Source organism: Patella vulgata, chromosome 4 (assembly GCF_932274485.2).
Source record: "Patella vulgata chromosome 4, xgPatVulg1.2, whole genome shotgun sequence".
Classification (NCBI taxonomy): Eukaryota; Metazoa; Mollusca; class Gastropoda; family Patellidae; genus Patella; species Patella vulgata.
In genome coordinates, this window is record NC_065882.2 from 12,556,517 (window position 1) to 12,578,186 (window position 21,670).

General features: G+C 37.6%; 1 protein-coding gene across 1 annotated transcript in view; it reads left to right on the forward strand.

Moving 5' to 3' along the window:
• Positions 1 to 21,670, forward strand: part of LOC126819517 (allatostatin-A receptor) — a 104,340-nt gene that overhangs the window by 46,023 nt on the left and 36,647 nt on the right. The window contains exon 2 of the mRNA XM_050547644.2: positions 1,858 to 1,979. Within this exon, the coding sequence (XP_050403601.1) occupies positions 1,858 to 1,979 (122 nt within the window). The remainder of the gene's footprint in view (positions 1 to 1,857; positions 1,980 to 21,670) is intronic.

Sequence of the window (21,670 nt, forward strand, 5' to 3'; positions counted from 1 at the left end):
TATCTGGATTTTCGGGCGTGATCCCCATTTGTCGGTGATGTAGAACTGAGGGCCTGTCAAGGAGCAAAGCATAACCGTTCGGATGGGACGAAAACCCGAGATCCCGTGTACACATTGGCGTGCACGTAAAAGAACCCTTGACTGTTGGAATTCTATATGATAACATAGCACACTGCATGCCGGATGACCGTCTTAATCGGCTAAATCGGTGCAGAAAAGTCGGACGCTAGACCCATTTCATTTTATTTCACAAGAAGCTGTGGTGAAGTTTAACACGACATCTTTTCCATTAAGTCGGTGGAGAACAGAAGGACGTTAAAGCGAGAATTTCATATTTTCTAAGAAAGTCAAAACATAATTATTTATATGTCTTTTGCTCAATAGGTTAACAACTCACAATTATACGATCATAGGCATTATTTCCCACACTTAAAAATCATTGACACGGGAAATAATAACACAATTACCTCTCTTGTCCCCCCCCCCCTCATGGAATAGCTATCTTCAAACGTTTGAATTTGAAGTTGAAAATGATATTTTTGCCAATTTCTCAACTGGCAATAGTGAATTATAGGATTAATAGGATTATTCTTTAACAAGGCAGGACTGTTTATAGATACCATCTATTTTAAGGCTTTATTTTAATAAATTTTAAAAATATAACTTAAAAATATGGAATTGTTAACTTTAAACTTTTCTTATCGCCAATAACGTTATTTCCCCGCTTAATGTTATGAATCGGCCGATTGACTAGGTAGGGTCAATTTTGTTCGACCTTTTATTCCACTGCATTAGCAACACAACGTTTATTTTATTATTACGCACATCCAATTTATTGGGAAATGCGTATGTCCCGGTAGTCGGCCTATTGCACGTTCAAAATCTAATAAAAGTGCCAGACAATGTTTCGCCTCCAGGCACCGACCTAAGTGATATAAACACTTCATATATGTTAGAAATTATTGCGTCTCGCTGCGAATAATCTAGTTTGAAAGGCCAACATGACAGCATAAATTGAAATGAACTGAAACTGGGTTCAACATCTTACTTTTTTGCACTAACTGGACTAATGAAGTGTGCAATGATAGAAATGTTCCTCCTGTCTCACGATGAGGGGCAACGTCGACTCGACACAAACTAGGTAATTTCGGGACTAACATATGGTTCAATTTTTATATCAATAATTCGCTTGCGAGTAGGGGGCTTTAGCAATGGAATTAAACCGGAGGACCCGGAGAAAACCCGCGAAATTGGACAGGCGACCTAGTCATTGTCACGAACAATCACACCACTTGACTCAATGACAGACCTTATGATGCAACACGCACGCTTTAACCGCCCCGACTCAGTGATTAAGGTGATGGCTGAATGGGTAGCGTGCGCGCGCTGTATCATAAAGTCTGTCATTGAGTCGACTGGCGTGGTTTCGAATCCCCGGTTGTACGTGACAAGGAGTAGGGCCGCCTGTCCGACCTCGTGGGTTTTCTCCGGGTCCTCCGGTTTCCTCCCACTTCTAAAGACCCCTACGCGCAAGCGAATTATTGAAATAAAATTAAACCATTTGTTAGTCTCGAAATGACCTAGTTTGTGTCGAGTGGACGTTAACCCCCTCTCTCTCTCTCTCTCTTTCTCTCTCTCCCTCTCATTTACCAGGAGGTGTTGGCCAAGACAGTTCTCAGGGATTTTCCAACGCGGTTTCCTCTTGTCTGTGGTGCGATGTCGAGGGCCTGATAGGAACAGTGACTAAGGCCCCTTGTTCACGTCGGCGTGCACGTAAAAGAATCATTGGTAAAACTTCCGATAGATATACGGCAAGAAATAATTATTCATTAATGAACTCGTTTATTTATTTTTCAGTTTGCCGCTTTCTTCTCCTTTACGTGGACGTTTGGCGAGTTTCTGTGTAAAGCTGTGGTGTATTTACAGAATGTGTCGGCCATTTGTTCAGTTTTTACCTTGACCGCCATTAGTTTAGAAAGGTGAGTTTTAAAATTATAACATCTTCTACGACAATATACAATATACACCCTACTCGGAAAACAGCAAAACCACATCCGTTGAGAAGCAGTGTTGTTTCGTTTGCTTTATTTTATTTATTTTTTTTGTTGGGGGGGGGGGGGGCAAAGGTGGGTTTTTTTTTAAATATTTAAAGATATATTATGTAAGATTCAGAAAAGGAGTTGGCGGTTCATTCTATAATAGCTCAAAAATAAATAATGTAAAACGAATATATTGAAAATTTCATTCAAATTACTTCATTCTGAGCCAAGTTATCACTGTTTTTAGTTTTGACAAGATGTGTGCATAGTGGTAACCACTGCACTGGTATATTCGAGACTTAGCCTCGCTTTAAATTAAATTTTTAAATTGTGAACCACTCTAATCTAGTTAAAATCTCGAGTATCCGATGCCATCGAGAGTTAATTATGGTCTTGTTTTGTTTATAAATGTCTAATTAATAATTTAGATAACAAATTCAGACCTAAAGAAAGACCTACAATAGACAGAAGATTTAACTCTTGCATTAAGAGTAGGCGATAGTGCGACTGTCCGGGCAAAATTTCCCTCATAGCACACTGTATGGCGTATGCCCGTCTTCATTAGCCCAGTATAGGAGCAGAACAGTAGGACGTTAAACCCCATTTCATTTCATTTCATTTCATTTCATAACTCTTGCATAATGTATGTTTAAAAAGAATCTTTAAATGTAAAACACTGTAAAATCAGCTAAGCCTGAAAAACACAAAACTTGCGCCCCCAAACACCTTTGCAACCCCAAATAACGGTGTTAAATTGTCATTGTCGTACATAATGCCTCTATAACTATTGCCCTCCAGAGCCACTTCTTTAATTATAAGTTGAACATGTGTGGTTGCTCCTCTGTGGCTCTGTGTATTATGTATTTTGGGAACAATCATTTTTGGACACAGTGCTATGTATTGTGAATCTGTAAAGAAGTTTCTTTTGAAAGAAAAATACATAATTCTGAAGTTATTTGCATCTAAAATTACATATAACTCTTGAAGCATTACTGAACCATGAAGTTTTATTTGTGGGTGGGATCTGTTTTTCTTATTAATCTGGGAACCACGGTGGCTAAGTGAGTAAGATGCTGGCTCGCAAATGAAAGCATTAGATTATAAAGTTGTACACAACATTATTTGGACAAAATTAAAATTATTCAAGATAAATAAAACAGTAGATGACATTTGCCCAGTATGTAAAGAAGAAACTAAAGATTTAATACATATGTTTTTTAAAGGACAATATTGGTGCCAGTCATCATCACACATGTGATAGAGCTGGTTAAACACATTCCAAATATAATTTTAACACAGAGATCATTGCTACGGTAGCTGAGTAATACAGGTTTCCTGAATCGGAAGTGACGAACGCCAAAGGAAAACACGAGTCATGCCTCTATATAACTGACTGATGTGACGAGTGATAACAGATACACGGGCGAATTTCTGCTCACTAATAATTCCTTCGAAGACCAAAAGTTGTTATATGAGGCTGTAAGAGGATAACTGACAATTCAATAAAGTAATTGAATGTCATTAGATAAGAGAACACGAGAAAAATAGAAATAGTCCGTACATTCCCTTGTTTATATTCATTCTATACCTTATAAAAACATGGTAATGCACGGACTTTTCCTGTTTTTCTTTCGTGTTCTCTTATCTAGTGGCAGTCAATTCTTTTTATGAATTGTCAGATATCCTCTCACAGTCTCATATAACAACTTTTGGTCTTCGAAGGAATTATTAGTGAGCAGAAATTCGCCCGTGTATCTGTTATCACTCGTCACATCAGTCAGTTATATAGAGGCATGACTCGTGTTTTCCTTTGGCGTTCGTCACTTCCGATTCAGGAAACCTGTATTACTCAGCTACCGTAGCAATGATCTCTGTGTTAAAATTAAATTTGGTATGTGTTTAACCAGCTCTATCACATATGTGATAATGACTGGCACCAATATTGTCCTTTAATACTAAGCTGTACCGGAATCTCTGTGTATAAAAGGAGAATGAAATCCCTCGACAGTACTACTACTATAGAAATTGATGTAAAAAAAATTAAAAATGTATTAAAGAGCTCCTTTAATAATGTAAGAGAGTACTACCATAAGAAAAATAATATTAATTTTATTAAAAAGTTTATTTTGCCGTCATTATTTATTTCTTATGAAAGTAATGGATCTATATGTATCGATATATAATAAGTATTTTAAAATATTGAAACTTTTAAACTCGAAATGGTTTCGCACTTTCGCCAAGTTTCGAGATTGAAAGCTGTAGATAAATAAAGCCCACTGTGTTTATATTGTAAATATCTTGATGCTGTTAATGGTACTATACTTTTTATATATTTTAAATGTGTGTGTCTGGAGTGTGATTGTTAGCGTGCATCTGTATATTTGATATATTTGAATGAGTGAATGTTTTTAACATGTAATCGGATGTACTGTCTATATTTATGTTGTATTAGCACCTGAATAAAAAAAAGATGCTGGCTCGTTAGCCAGGACGTCGCGGGTTCGCTCCCAGTGTTGGCCGAGAAAGCTCATCGAGATTTTCTGGCGTAGTTTTCCCTTGTCAGTGGTGCAGGATGGATGGCATAACAAGGGCAGCTGTCTAGTCACGTGCACGTAAAAGATCCATTGGCAGTTGGAATTCGATAAAAGAGTAGGCCGTAGCGTCGCTGCCCGGGCAAAATTTCCCTCATAGCACACTGTATGGCGTATGCCCGCCTTCATTAGCCCCGTCCGTCGGAGCAGAACAATAGGACGTTAAAACCAATTTTATTCCATTTCATGGTGGAATTGCCATTTGTCCCAAGAGGTCCATCGACGTAAAAGCCGTCAATGTGTCAACTTCACGAGTTTGGAAGTACTTGAGACACGTGTAAAATGTCATAGCCATGTGATTCATCTGATCAATATATACTGTCCTCTGCCATCTCCCAAAAACACAATAACCACTGACACTTTCTTAACTGAGACCTGAGAATTTCTGCATCACCTGCAGACGTCCAAAGGACGACTGTTCATTGTTGATGATTTAAACGTCCATTTAAACAAATCCAAGGACTTAAAATCCAACCAGTTCTGCGATCTTCTGAATTCATGTAATCTTTAACAGCACATTAAGGTACCGACACACCACAAGAGACACAACCTTGATATACTTATCACCAGACTTAATGATGATCTTTCTCTGCAGCCAGGAAGTCCTTGATCATCCAATCTCGGGTCATTATAGTATTTTCGCAACCTTATCATTGGTAAATCCCGAGGCTGTTAAAGAAACCATTATTTTCTGGGAAACTAAAGACATTGACGTAAATGGGTTAAATCAAGACATTCCGTCACTATATTTACAACCCCAGATTTTAAATTCACATAATACTCAAACAAGCATTTCCTCCGGACACCTGTTACCACTGCTTGTCGTGTATTTTGTACACGGTGAACAGTCCATTTGCTAATTACACTATTTTGCCTATACCGTTTTTTCAGGACTTCGAATTTTGTCTAATGGTTTGGATTGTTCGTACTTGGTTTTATTTTATTTGCAACGAACATGCGCCTTTTAAATCAGAAACTGACTATTCGACCAAATAAGAAGTTGCTTACCACTGAGATATTAATTTCAAACCAGACACAACAATCTGCTGGAAAACAATGTAGGAAAACCAACTCGGAAATACACAGGGAGATATATACCCATCATATAACTGAAACAAATAAACCGATAAAACAGGCTAAACTATAGTTTTTAAAGATAAAATCGATCTGAACAAGGGAAATCACAAACAAATCGTTAAAATAATTGATTGTATTTCCAAATCAAATAGTGACGTTTTAAATCTAGCAAAGAGAGAGAGAGAGAGAGACAGACAGACAGACAGACAGACAGAAATGGGGTTTAACATCCACTCGACACAAACTAGGTAATTTCGGGACTAACATATGGTTTAATTTTTTTATTTCGGTAATTCGCTTGCGCGTAGGTGTCTTTAGCAGTGGGAGGAAACCGGATGACCCTGAGAAAACCCACGAGGTTGGACAGGCGACCCTACTCCTTGTCACGTACAACCGGGGAATCGAAACCCCGCCAGTTGACTCAATGACAGATCGTATGATACAGCGCGCGCGTGCTAACCATTCGGCCATCCCCGCAAGATCTAGCAAAGTACGAGTCCATAATGACACCATCTGTCGGACGGACAACAGGGACTGTGTTTTCCTGGTTACGCTTGACCTCAGTGCCACTTTCGACATCATAAACACTTCGAAATTGTTATTCTGATTAAAACTTCGTTTAGGGATTGAAGGCATACACCAGCTTTACGCCGACGATACACAACTGTATATCGCGCTGAATGAGATGAACGAGACCGAAAACAAATAAACTAGAGGCCTGTATTGTGGATGTAAGATCCAGGATGAAACTAAATCTTTTAAAATTGAACCATGATAAAACGGAAGTGATACGGCTTTATAAACCCAAATGTAATACAAATTTTAAGTTAACACATACTTTTGTGAAAATTGGAGATGCCAATATCAGTCTGCCATCGTCTGTCCGAAATCTGGGTGTAAATGTCGATTCCGCACTGGACATGAATTGCCATATCTCATCCATTCATCCATTTGTAAATCGTGCAATGTTCACGACCAAATGTAATTTTAAAGGGGCACTATGGAAGATTAGATAAAGAGCTAGCGGTTCTCACTATAACAGTTACAAACTAGATAATGTAAAGAGAATGTTCTGAAATTTTCGGTCAAATTGCTCCACTCTGAGCCGAGATATTAGTGACTGAACTTTAGGCCTAGCCTCGATCATCATTACTAAAATCGTTACGATAAAATTCATAGTCTCGATAATCCATTTTTGAATTTGATCATCAATGACCGCTGAGTAGCAAATAGGATTCAAATTTAGTAAATATCGCAGGCTAGCGATGAATTCGAGATTTGATTAAGGTCTGGATTAATTAATGTCTAATTAATATTTAGATAACATTTCAGGCCTAAAGAAAGACCTGCAATATGCAGATTTAGCTCTTGCATAATGTATGTTTAATTAGATTACCTTTTTCCATTTTGGGACCAGTGGGCCCGAATCGCGACACATCTTTTTGAAACTATGCATACTTGTTCCTTGGACAGTTGCTCATCGATTGACCGACTTATTCTATTTTTGGACCAGGGTCAGGGCTCACAGCGTTACTCATCTTGTTCATGTTCTGGTCGTTCTTATTCTTGGAGGGCGACTTTCTTCGAAACTTTGAATGCTAGTTCCTTGGAATGTCACGCATCGATTGTCGGACGTTTTCTATTGTTGGACCATCGAAACTTTGCATGCCTTTTCGTTTAATAATCGCGCTTCGATTGACGAATTCCGATTTCTGATATGGTGACACAATTCCAAGATGGCGGCGATGACGCCAGTCTCGGTTCCTGGTCCACATGCTGTATTCGTTACCGCATGGAAATATGGTGTTTCCCACTAGGCAATAGTAAATACCATATTTGACGTGTTGGTAAAATCAACATGCTGTCATTATCTCTTCAAGGTTTATTAAAACCCGTAATTACCATTTGTGAAATTTAAATCGCTAAAAGGAACATCAGTCCAAAGACGTTTCAGTTCTGTACATTAGGCTATTTACAAAGATATGATGAATTGAAAATTTATGATCGTTCGGCATCAAATGCAAACGATAAAACAATGCAGTGTAGCCCTTAAAGTTACAATTTCATATTTTTAAAATGTATTAAAATAAAGCCCTAAAATAGATGGTATCTATAAACAGTCCTACCTTGTTAAAGAATAATCCTATTAATCCTATAATTCACTATTGCCAGTTGAGAAATTGGCAAAATATCATTTTCAACTTCAAATTCAAACATTTGAAGATAGCTATTCCATGGTGGGGAATAGGAAAACAAGGGAGGTAATTGGCGGGGTAATTGTGTTATTATTTCCGGTGTGAAGATGTTTAAGCGTGAGAATAACCTATGATCGTATAATAGTGAGTTGACAACCTATTGAGCAATTGTCTGCGATATCACTTATGTGGAAGCAGACGTTAAACACCAAGAACTACTACTATTGAGCAAAAGACATTGAAATAATTATGTTTTGACTTTCTTAGAAAATATGAAATTGTAACTTTAAGTATTGGTAAATCTTTTGATGGGCCTCTTTTAAATCCAATTGAATTCAAGCTAGGAATTATCGACATATGGCCTATATTGGTTTTGTTTCCTTATCAAATGTTAAATAATCAATCTAAGAACATTTTATCGTACATTAAACCGTGTAAAAACAGATAGGGCCTATTGTCTTAAAAATGCAAATGTCGATGAGCGGCACGGTCAATTATTAGCTTAGCATAGACCTACTGGTAATATCTAATTAATTGTTTCGGCATGTAGACATTTTAAATTCAAAGAAACGTACTTAATTTGAACCGAGTGGGCGTTAAACCACAGATCTCTAACGTAACTGGAACATTTTTGTTTATATATACTCTTCAAAAAAAAGTAGGGGATATTGAAATGCAAATACCTATGCAGGTTGCGGTATGATAAATAGTCATGGACATTTGACATGCTTTAAGAGTATGTTCACAAATGAAGAAATTAACGCCCCAACAGAACCACTGAGCTGCACATGCGACACGCAGTAGCGCCATACACGTGGGAGGGGTTCATTGTCAATTTTGACACTTCAAGGAAGAGTTGATGAAAACTGCCGCGTGCTGGTTTATCTATCCATGTTTGCTTTCCTATCGGTTCTTGCATGAGCTTTACTGTTTAGCGTATCTTTGCTTTAGTGTGTTGCGTTTAATTTGATCGGGAGACGTGTTCGTCGACGTCAACATCAACCGACAACACTGCAAGAATTGGCCATGGCACTGCTAGAGGAGTGGGCCAGATTGCCCGAAATCGTGATTGAACGGTTGATTAGGAGCATGCCACGACCAATTGCTGAATGTCTGAGTATTGGTGGAGCATTTTCACTTTTGACAGTGTATCTCTTTGCGAGTGAAATGGGGCCGTCAGATAAGCCGCCCATATGAACTGTTTGGTTACCTCTAATAAAAACAGCAGTACATTTCCACAGTTTTGTATTGTTTCTGAATATCCCCTACTTTTTTTGAAGAATAGATCATATCGTCCTAAAACCTGAACTGCCGTACAATAACAAGTTAGAATAAAATAGAAAGTCGGGTATTTTTCTAGTTTTTTGTTTAATGTGATTCTTGTTATTGTTCCGAAAATATATCCCAACATGTACAAACCTATAAATCACGTTTTCAAATCGATGTGCACATCCACAACACACATTTAACTACAAAAATAGTATAATTAGTTTGCCTGCCATCATGTTACTTCATATATCATGAACTCGGTATAGTTTTAGCTACCCGAGTTTTCAGGTAGAAATCACGACTTCCGAGCTAATTTTTGTAGTTACGAACGCTACTTTCCATTTCGTTAGTCGTATTTCCCATAAAGCCGAGGAGTAACGAATACAGCAACACTATCAGCGAGAGGGAGAGAAATGGGGTTTAACGTCCACTTAACACAAACTAGGTCATTTCGGGACTAACACATGATTCAATTTTATTTCAATAATTCGTTTGTACGTAGTTGGTCTTTAGCAGTGGGAGGAAACCGGAGGACCGGGAGAAAGCCCACGAGGTTGGACAGGCGACCCTACTCCTTGTCACGTACAACCGGAGAATTAAACCACGCCAGTTGACCCAATGACAGACCTTATGATACAGCGCGCACGTGCTAACCATTCGACCATCCACCCCCACCCTCTTCCAAACAACACTATCAGACTTGTCTGTATAATCTTAGTGCTATAACAGATTCTTAAACTGTTCCTGTCCCTGAGCCACTTTCTCCTATACAGATTGATCATTCCGCTCGTTTGCACCAATCCTCGGGGGCCACGGTGGGTCAGACGATCCTCATTTTTTTTATATTGATTGTGTTTCTAATGATGATCTATTAAACGTGGGGATTGAGTAACAATAATGGTGACCATGCCGCAGGTGACCAGACTTTCATAAATATGACTGTACGTCCAGTACATGTTAGGACTGGCGACAAGAAGTCTTTTTCTCGTACCGTAGTTAGACTATGTATGCCTTTAAAAACCACACATTAATCAAGCTGCACAAGCCTATTTACACGGTTGTGACGGTTACCAGACATGGTTCCCGTGAACACACACATATTAAAATATTTATATGAGAAAGTTTTATTGTTTGTTCACATGTGTTCGTTTATTTCTTTGTTCGTTCAGGGGGGTTGGGTGACCGAATGGTTAATGCGTGTGCGTTGCATCGTAAGGTCTGTCATTGAGTCAAGTGCCGTGGTTTCGATTCCCAGCTTGTACGTGACAAGGAGAAGAGTCGACTGTCCAACATCGTGGGTTTTCTCCTGGTCCTCCGGTTTCCACCCATTGCTAAAGACCGCCATGCACAAGCGAATTATTGAAATAAAATTGAACCAAATATTGATCCCAAAATGACTTATGGTTCAATTTTATTTCAATAATTCGCTTGCGCCTAGGAATCTTAAGCTTAACCTGTGGAAGGCAACCCAGCAGGGACATGGTTGAACAGGCCACTAAACTACTTGCCGCCTTTAAGTGTGTGATCTGCGCGCTGAGTCTACTGGTGTGGTTTCGATACCCCGGTTGGACGTGACAAGGAGTAGGGTCGCCTGTCCAACCTGGTGGGTTTTCTCCGGGTTCTCCGGTTTCCTCCCACTGCTAAAGACCCCTACGCGCAAGCGAATTATTGAAATAAAATTAAATCCATATGCTAGTCCCGAAATGACCTAGTTTGTGTCGAGTGGACGTTAAACCTCATTTCTCTCTCTCTCTCTCTCTCTCTCTTTAAGTGTGTGATCGAAACCATGCCACTTCAATCAATGACAGCTATGATTATCAACGGCGTAATGGTCGACAAGATAATGACCATCTGAAGTTATTCCATTATGTCACTCACAATAGCGAGAACCAACCTGCCATGTTACATTAAAGTCAATTTATTTGCCAGGCTTTCAAGCGTAATATTTATCAAAAAGTTGTCATAATGTTTACACAACGAAACATGACACCGAACATTTTTCTTTTATCAGATATCGGTTTTCAATTCAACGAGTATAGTCTTCATTGTTAATGTCGACTTTCGGATAGGACAAAAAAGCCGAAACAATTGGCATGTAGGTAAAAGATCTCTTGGCAGAGGGAATTTAATGAAGAATGGTCATTTCGCACGTAGCCATTGATTTGAAAAATACCATATTTTAGTCACATCAAGAGAGGAGTAGTGTGTGGAAATTAAATGAAATGGGGTTTAACGTCCTACTGTTCTGCTCCGAGTCGGCTCATGAAGACGTACCAAAGAAATGAAAAATGAAATGAAATGGTGTTTAACGTCCTACTGTTCAGCGCTGACTGGGATATTGAAGACTTGCATACGCCATACAGTGTGCTATGAGGGAAATTTTGCCTGGGCAGCGACACTATGACCTACTCTTATATCGAATTAAAACTGTCAATGCACGCCAATGTATAAACGGGTCCTCGGTTTATTGTCCCATCTAAACGACTAGACAGCTGTCCTCGTCAGGTCCTCCGTCCTGCACCATTGGCAAGGGGAAACCACCCCGGAAAATCACGATAAACTTTCTCGACCAATGCAGGGATCGAATACGCGACCTCCAGGCTAGGGAGCCAGAGTCTCACCCCCTTGGCCACCGTGGTATCGGGTGTTTTATAAACTCTAAACTTACGCTGCACTTTATTTATTTGTGATTGGTCGACACCAGATCAACTTCCCAATCAAAATCTGTGATACCGAAAATTCTTTTGACTATCGGAGAATTTAATTGGCTACCTAAACAAAATCATTATGCCTATTTTATTTTTAAAAAGACTTTTCTGTTTCTATTTAAAGATACATTATGTGAGATTAGATAAAGAGCTGGCAGTTCTCACTATAATAGTTTAAAACTAGATAATGTAAAGGGAATTTGCTGAAAACTTCAGTCAAATTGATCCACCCTGAACCGATTGAATTTTGAGCTTAGCTTCGATCATCATTACTAAAGTCGGTACGATAAAAAAAAAATATTCTCGATTATCCATTTTTTGATTTAATCAGAAGCAGCCGACTGGGTTTTAATCCAGTAAATATCGCAGACTAGCGATGCCATCAAGAGTTGATTATGGTCTGGATAAATTAATTAATGTCTATTTAATAATTTAGATAACATTTCACGCCTAAAGAAAGACCAGGAATTGGCAGATTTAGCTCTTGCGTAATGTATGTTTAATCGTTATGTGTGTTGGTCTTTCTGTGCTCGCGCTCCTGAACCCCAACATAACCCTATTGACCCGTCTGTGTCTGAGAATGGATCATATAAATTGCTTCAATGGCATTTAGTAATTAAACTATAAATACACAAGACAGACTACTTCTATTACTGACTGTTATTGAGTAGGGATGGTGGGTGTTCGAGTGGTGTAAAGCTTTAGATCATAGGATTTGCCACAGATCTATCTTTCGTTTCGTTTTGTTTTTTTATACTTTCGATAGACTACAGTACATGAAGATCTGACAAGTTTTACTCGAAGGTCGTGTTACGGGTCGTACGAGTGGCTTTTGACTTATAACGTCAGACATTGATTAATCAATCAGCGTTGACGTTTCTGGTGCTTTGCCCGCAGTTCCGTGCATGGCACGCCAAGAAGTCGCCGTAACAGACCGTTTCATTGGCTTATCACTCACTTCATCCAAAACGCCGGTAATATAACAACTCTTCCAGATCCTAGTGTAGTAAAGACAAGTAAAATGAAATTTTAACCTATAAAAAACGAAACGAAATAGGATCTCTCTCTCTCTCTCTTTCTCTCTCCCTTAGATCAATAGTTTCTTCCCACTTCTAAAGACGCATACGCGCAAGCACATTTTTGGAATAGAATCGAACCATATGTTAGTCTCGAAATGATCTAGTGTGTGTCGAGTGGGCGTTAAACTCTCTCTCTCCCCTCTCTCTCTCTCTCCCTCTCTCTTTCTCTCTCTCTCTAATCAATATTGATTATTGATTAAACCTTGATTTGTCATTGAGTCAACTAGCGTGGTTTTGATTCCCAGCTTGTACGTGACAAGGAGTAGATCCCGCGGTTTCCTCCCACCGCAAAAGATCCCTACGCGCAAGCGAATTATTGAAATAAAATCGAACCATATGTTAGTCTCGAAATGATCTAGTGTGTGTCGAGTGGGCGTTAAACCTCATCTCTCCCCTCCCCCTCTCTCTCTCTGTCTCTCTCTCTCTGTGATCAATATTGATTATTGATTAAACCTTGATTTGTCTATTTATCTCAGTTATAATCTAATTTATTTAATTAATCACGGGAAGGATGTCAGTGGACCTCCTGGCATTTTGTAAAATGTAAAATCCATGTAAATCAACTTTATAATGATGATTTACTGGATCTGCTGGCCTCTCAGTATTTCTTTTAAAGTATTTTGGAAAGGAAGTTTTAATACAAGATCGATTATAAATCTTCTGTTCATTTAGGGTCTATCAAGATTAACATGTATTAAATTAGAGGGGGATTTCTGCACGCCATTAACTCAATTCTATTAGTTTTAGAACCACCACGATGGAATTGAAACTTGTCATGATTGTTTTTTTGGTCAATCCTTCATGTTATCTAATTCTTGTATAATGTATCTTTAATAGATAGAATTACAGTGTATGTTTATGTGTATAAATTAAACAGTCGAGGCTTCATCGCGGTTGTCAAGCACCGTTGCTACGATAACAAACGATCTACGTTACATCTTCAAACCGTCATAACTTCCCCAGGATAAACAAATTTGAATGAAATTTTTAACATGTTCATGGTTCTTTCATTATCTATTTGTTTAATAGATAACGTCCAGAGAGAGAGAGAGAGGGGGGGAGAGAGTAAAAGAGAGAAGAGAGGGAGAGAGAGAGAGAGAGAGAGAGAGAGAGAGAGAGAAATGGGGTTTAACGTCCACTCGACACAAACCAGGTCATTTCGGGACTAACATATGATTCTGTTTTATTTCAATAAATCGCTTAAGCGTAGGGGTCTTTACCGGTGGGAGGAACCGGAGAAAACCTACGTGGTTGGACTGGGGACCCTACTCCTCGTCACGTACAACCGGGGAATCGAAACCACGCGAGTTGACTCAATGACAGACCTTATGATGCAACTAGCACGCGCTAACCATTCGGCCACCCAACCTCCCATCTTATGACGGAGTTTAAAGTCCTACTTTTCTGTATCTTAAGCCATTCAATGTGCTATAAGAACAATTTTTCGAACAGGGTTCCTTAACGTGCGCACCAACGTCTACTCGGGAACTCGGTTTATCGTCGAGTCCGCACGAATCGACGCGGTCAGGCTTTGAAGACAAGGGAAACGGCGATGAAATATTTTAGAATAAAATTGCAAACGGTATAGCCTATATTTTTGCCCGTTCCACAAGAGATTTAATACAGTAGAAGAATCTATTTCATTTCATTGCAGCCTTTTAAATAAATCCAATCGCGTGCTGACGTATCGGTATATGGAATCGTCGTATGCTGTTCATCATAACTGATATAAATTGACAGGTATGTCCACGGGGAGACTTTCTCATCTACACGTAATTTACTTTTGTGTTGCTTTTTGGAATAGGTTTGCTGCACAATTATAATTATTTAGAAAATGTAATGGATTCCGGGGTTAATCAGAAAAAAGAAAAGTTATAAAGCTACGTATTCCTCGTCCTAAATCCAATTATTTCTATGATATTAGATTTACTCTTAATTATTATTACTTGATATCCGCTTCCATACATTATATCAAAAGGTACATTTAATTCGTTGGAATATCTTTTTTTTTTAAATCCGCGATTTAATTCGTGGGGATCATTTTTATAAATCCATGAGGAACATTTGGAAACAAAGACGAGTCAGTCATCAAAAATTAGAAGTAAGGTTCATTTGACAACAAAGACGACTCAGTCATCAAAAATTAAAAGTACAAAAATGATTAATATGATCATTTTACCCAATTTAATTCGTGGGGATCATTTTTTTAAAATTTATGAGGTTCATTTAAAAACAAAGACGACGCAGTCATCAAAAACTAGAAGTACAAATATGATTAATATGATCATTTTACCCAATTTAATTCGTTGGGATATTTTTTTCTAAAAATCCATAAGGTTCATTTGACAACAAAGACGACGCAGTCATCAAAAACTAGAAGTACAAATATGATTAATATGATCATTTTACCCAATTTAATTCGTTGGGATATTTTTTTCTAAAAATCCATAAGGTTCATTTGACAACAAAGACGACGCAGTCATCAAAAACTAGAAGTACAAATATGATTAATATGATCATTTTACCCAATTTAATTCGTTGGGATATTTTTTTCTAAAAATCCATAAGGTTCATTTAAAAACAAAGACGACGCAGTCATCAAAATCTAGAAGTACAAAAATGATTAATATGATCATTTTACCCGATTTAATTCGTTGGGATATTTTTTTTTAAATCCGCGAGGTTCATTTGAAAACAAAGACGACTCAATCATCAAAATCTAGAAGTACAAAAATGATTAATATGATCATTTTACCCGATTTAATTCGTGGGGATCATTTTTTTTAAATTAATGAGGTTCATTTAAAAACAAAGACGACGCAGTCATCAAAAACTAGAAGTACAAAAATTTTAATTCGTTGGGATTTTTTTTTTAAATCCGCGAGGTTCATTTGACAACAAAGACGACACAGTCATCAAAAATTAAAAGTACAAAAATGATTAATATGATCATTTTACCCATTTTAATTCGTGGGGATCATTTTTTTTAAATTTATGAGGTTCATTTAAAAACAAAGACGACGCAGTCATCAAAAACTAGAAGTACAAATATGATTAATATGATCATTTTACCCAATTTAATTCGTTGGGATATTTTTTTCTAAAAATCCATAAGGTTCATTTGACAACAAAGACGACGCAGTCATCAAAAACTAGAAGTACAAATATGATTAATATGATCATTTTACCCAATTTAATTCGTTGGGATATTTTTTTCTAAAAATCCATAAGGTTCATTTGACAACAAAGACGACGCAGTCATCAAAAACTAGAAGTACAAATATGATTAATATGATCATTTTACCCAATTTAATTCGTTGGGATATTTTTTTCTAAAAATCCATAAGGTTCATTTAAAAACAAAGACGACGCAGTCATCACAAACTAGAAGTACAAATATGATTAATATGATCATTTTACCCAATTTAATTCGTTGGGATATTTTTTTCTAAAAATCCATAAGGTTCATTTGACAACAAAGACGACGCAGTCATCAAAATCTAGAACTACAAAAATGATTAATATGATCATTTTACCCGATTTAATTCGTTGGGATATTTTTTTTTAAATCCGCGAGGTTCATTTGAAAACAAAGACGACTCAATCATCAAAATCTAGAAGTACAAAAATGATTAATATGATCATTTTACCCGATTTAATTCGTGGGGATCATTTTTTTTAAATTAATGAGGTTCATTTAAAAACAAAGACGACGCAGTCATCAAAAACTAGAAGTACAAAAATTTTAATTCGTTGGGATTTTTTTTTTAAATCCGCGAGGTTCATTTGACAACAAAGACGACACAGTCATCAAAAATTAAAAGTACAAAAATGATTAATATGATCATTTTACCCATTTTAATTCGTGGGGATCATTTTTTTTAAATTTATGAGGTTCATTTAAAAACAAAGACGACGCAGTCATCAAAAACTAGAAGTACAAAAATGATTAATATGATCATTTTACCCGGATATTTGACAATCTATTTTTGAAATCTGACTCTCTGGTCATATTTCTACACAAAACCAGAGAACAGATTAAACTATTTTAATTTCAAATATCGCCAGAGATCCCTAAAATACCAGAATAAATTTGAAGGCCCAATGCAAAGCAGGGTTCCAAAAACGAACTGAATTTACCACTGAATCATCAGTGTCATTTGCATTTATCTGTAAGGACAACTTTACTCTGTAAGGACTATTCACTGAGTTACCGGCCCTTGCCGTAAGAGACAAGTGTCCCAACTGTTACTTTGTCTGAAACACTTGAGTAGTCAAGTCAAGTTCGCGCACAAGTTCACGATCTGTTGAAATGTCGCAAACAGCGTTGAACGGGAAAGTAAACCCTTTGCAAATAAATTTCTGAAGGCGTTAAGAGGAAATGGTTCACCCCGAAGAAATTGACCAATATTGTACGGGGTGTAAATATCGAAACTTTTAATGCAATACATGTAGATCGAAAAAGGTTTGCGACTGAAATAAACTTTGATAATGAAAGGGCCAGAGAAAATCTTGGATGCTAGAATAGAGGATTATCTGGCATTAGTTCTCGGCTATTAAAGTGTTCGACATGAAAGTATCTGAATCTGAATCTAGAAGGTATAGTAATAGCATAATAATATTATATGTATATCAGTATTTGAAGAAAAACGTTGATATGGGTCACGTATGTGCATGCGTCACGCGTCACTTGTGTTTAGCTGTGGTCGATTGATTAGGATGTATTAAATGTCTGTTTGTCTTTATTAATAATTTTGGGTGAGCCTGTTCGGCTTTGTTGTTCCGCAATATAATTATAACATAGAGCATCCACCAAAGGTTGTCTTATTTATTTCTACTGTGTAGACAAAGTAATGAATGTTTTCTTCAATAATTTTGGCGAGTTTTGCTCAACCTTGTTGTTTCGCGATCTAACATGGAGCACAAAATAAGGTTATCTTAATTTATTTCAACTGTGTCGGCAAGAAGTAAAGCAAATGTTTTCTTTAATAATTTAGGGTGAAACTGTTCAGCCTTGTTGTTCCGCAGTCTAACATGGGACATACAATAAGTTTCTTTTAATTTATTTCTACTGTAAGAAGTAAACTGAATGTTTTTCTTTAATAATTTTAGGAGAGACTGTTCAGCCTTGTTGTTCCTCAATCTAACATGGAACATACGCTACGGTTGACCTCTTTTTTAGTATATAAAAGGGCTTTACCTGTGTGCAGGCAAGTAGTAAAGCTAATGTTTTCTTTAATAATTTTGGGTGAACCTGTTCAGCCTTGTTGTTCCGCAATCTAACATGGGACAAAGACTAAGGTTGTTTTAATTTAATTTAGAGTGAAACTGTTCAGCCTTGTTGTTCCGCAATCTAACATGGGACATACACTAAGGTGGTTTTAATTTATTTATTCTGTGTCGGCAAGTAGTAAAGTGAATGTTTTTCTTTAATAACTTTGAGTGAGACTGTTCAGCCTTATTATTCCACAACCTAACATGGAACATACACTAAGAGGGCTTATCTCTGCGCAAGCAAAGTTAAGGGGGCTTACCTGTGTGGAAGCAAATTATGGGGCTTACCTGTGTGGAAGCAAATTAAAGGGGGCTTACCTGTGTGAACGTTGTGGAAACAAAGTTTAGATGGCTTGAGTGGAAACAATTTAAGGGGAGCATAGTTTAGATGGCTGACCTGTGTGGAAGCAAATTAAATGGGGCTTACCTGTGTGGAAGCGAATTAAGAGGCTTACCTGTGTGGAAGCATAGTTTAGATGGCTTCTCTGTCACGTTGAAGCAAAGTAAGTGAGCTTACCTGTGTGGAATCATAGTTTAGTTGTTTTACCTGTGTGGAAGCAAAAGGAGGCTTACCTGTGTGGAAGCAAAGGGAGGCTTACCTGTGTGGAAGTAGATTTAGAGGCTTACCTGTGTGGAAGCATAGATTAGTTGGCTTACTTGTGTGGAAGGGGGCTTACCTGTGTAGAAGCAGATTAAGGGGCTTACCTGTGTGGAAGCATAGTTTTTAAGGCGGCTTACCTGTGTGAAATCAAAGAAAGGTTGCAAAGCAATTTGGGATTTGGGTAGTCATCTATAATAGCCATTATGACCTTTTTAATCTGGGGCATTAAAATTTAGCTAGAATCATAGTGGTTAAATTATCGGGACTGAAACCACGAAGATATTCAAAAATGGGAACAGAATGTATAAAAGTTCAAAGTCTTATGTACGGAATAATTGACCGAGATTACCAAAAATGGGTTAAACGGGAAAAATATGTGGTGGGATGAAGTGTGTTATGGGGCGAAGTGTGTTGTGGGGCGAAGTGTGTTATGGGGCGAAGTGAGTTGTGAGTTGAGATAGTATTGGATGTTAATAAAGTTCATATTGTTGTCATTGTCTTAGTTTTGATATTCGTAAAATGATTCCGGAGCAGAAGCACTGTGCCTGCAATACTTAAATCTATAGGCAAGACGGTAATTCAGTGGAAAGTATACTATTCACGGAGTTACCGGCCCTTGCCGTAAGAGACAAGTGTCCCAACTGTTACTTTGTCTGAAACACTGGGGGACAGTATATGTGAAGGGCACGAGTAGTCATATGAGGTCGTCCGCATGCCTCTTAAGTAGAATACAGTGGGTTAAAGCCGTGTTTAAGAATTATCATAACCCCCCCTTCCAGGCAGCCTACATGGTAGTTAGTAAGATAATGCCAAATAGGGATCGCGGTCTGTCATTTGTCAGTAGTGTACCCCTCATAAGTAAGGTATTAAAAAATAATTAGGGAGTTGCGTTTTGCCTATAGGAGTCCTCACAGTAGAAGCACTGTGCCTGCAATACTTAAATCTATAGGCAAGACGGTAATTCAGTGGAAAGTATACTATACCCTGTATATCGTCGACAGTGGATGCTGAATTTTCGATTCATCATATCGTTTGATCATATCTTTGTAATTTCTGAAAGGGAGAGAGAGAGAGAGAGAGAAATTGGGTTTAACGTCCACTGGACAGAAATTAGGTCATTTCTGGACTAACACACGGTACATTTTTATTTCAATAATTCGCTTGCACGTAGGGGTCTTTAGCAGTGGGAGGAAACCGGAGAAAACCCATGAGATTGGACAGGCGACTCGACGCCTTGTCACGTACAACCGGGGAATCGAAACCCCGCCAGTTGACTCAATGACAGACCGTACGATACAGCGCGCGCTTGCTAACCATTCGCCCCCCTCCCCCAATTCTGAAAGGAATTGGACCACTGTTTGATTGATTGTAGTTTATACTGAGATTTAGAGATTACTATATTAAAACACACTACATGTACTTTGAAGGAAGGTACGTTGATTTTATTTATCATTTCTTATTTAAAGATGCATTATGTAAGATTTAAATAAAGAGCTGGTATCTTTTGCTATAATATGTGGTTCCAAATAGATAATTCAAAATTAATATACTGAAAATTTCATTCAAATTAATATATTTCTGAAGGAAATCCCTAAATATTTGAGCTACAATATCGATAAACACGTTCTCTTGTTTCGTATTTATCGGGGGTTTATTGTCTATTTAACCATCCTTGAATTATCCATTAGAACAACTCGACGCCGTCGCGTCTCGTATTCTAATATTTAAGCATGGTTAAACGGACAATAAACCCCTTCTAAATATGAAACAGGAAGTGTTTATCTCCTAAATAACTGCTGTAAAGGAAGAAACAATGACTTTATTTTATGTAATAAACCCAATTGATCTGTCAACTGTATTATCAATTTATTATATCGATCACGTCTATATCGAAATACAATAATTTGAATACTCCTAACAAATGTACTTTCGGCTTGTTTTTCATTCAAGATCTCCGTCTTGTTTATCACCTAGCCCACGTTTTTGATTATTTCAAGACTAGGAAATTAAAAAAAAATTGAAGCGTATGTTAGTCTCTCATTCATAAAAATAGAACACTAAACTTCATTTCCTTTCATTGTTTCATTCATAAATTATTTCTAAACTTTAATGAACAAGTGACATCTCGGCTTATGTTTTTTCCAAACGTTTATAACACTTCGTCTATTCTTTTATTTGGGGCAAATTATCTTTGCAATTATCAACGTTTGATTAGGTTTGTATTGATAGATAGAGATCGGGTTTCATTTTAGCAGGATATGATCTAAAAAAACGCCATTATAATTTGGGAAATGCTGTTGTAATGACATTATTTGCTATCTCCGGTCCATTATGAACGTATTCATTCCGTCTAATAGTTCATGTAACATTAGGTAATGAAGGAAGAAAATACGCCATTAAATTTGATATGAGGGAAAATTAGCCCTACCTAATTAAACACAAGCGAATTATTGTAATAAAATTATCCAGAAATGACCTAGTTTGTGTCGAGTAGACGTTAACCCCTTTTTTCTTTCTCTTTCTCGCATTGTAGTAAACCAAGAAACTCCAAAGTGCAATTATCGCTCAAACAAAAGGCATATCCTCTTGCCCCCCCCCTCTCTCTCTCTCTCTCTCTCTCTCTCTCTCTCTCTCTCTCTCTCGCTCTCTATCCGTTATTGACAAGGTATCAATGTGGTTTTCTCTTGTCATTGGTAAAGGACAAGGAGCAACGAAAGAACGGATAACCCATGTATACACCGACGTGCACGTAAAATAAGTATGGCGCAGCACTGCAGCTGTCAGCGCAAAAGTTCCGTCTTAGCACCCTGTATACATGTCATCAATGTCCCGGTTGG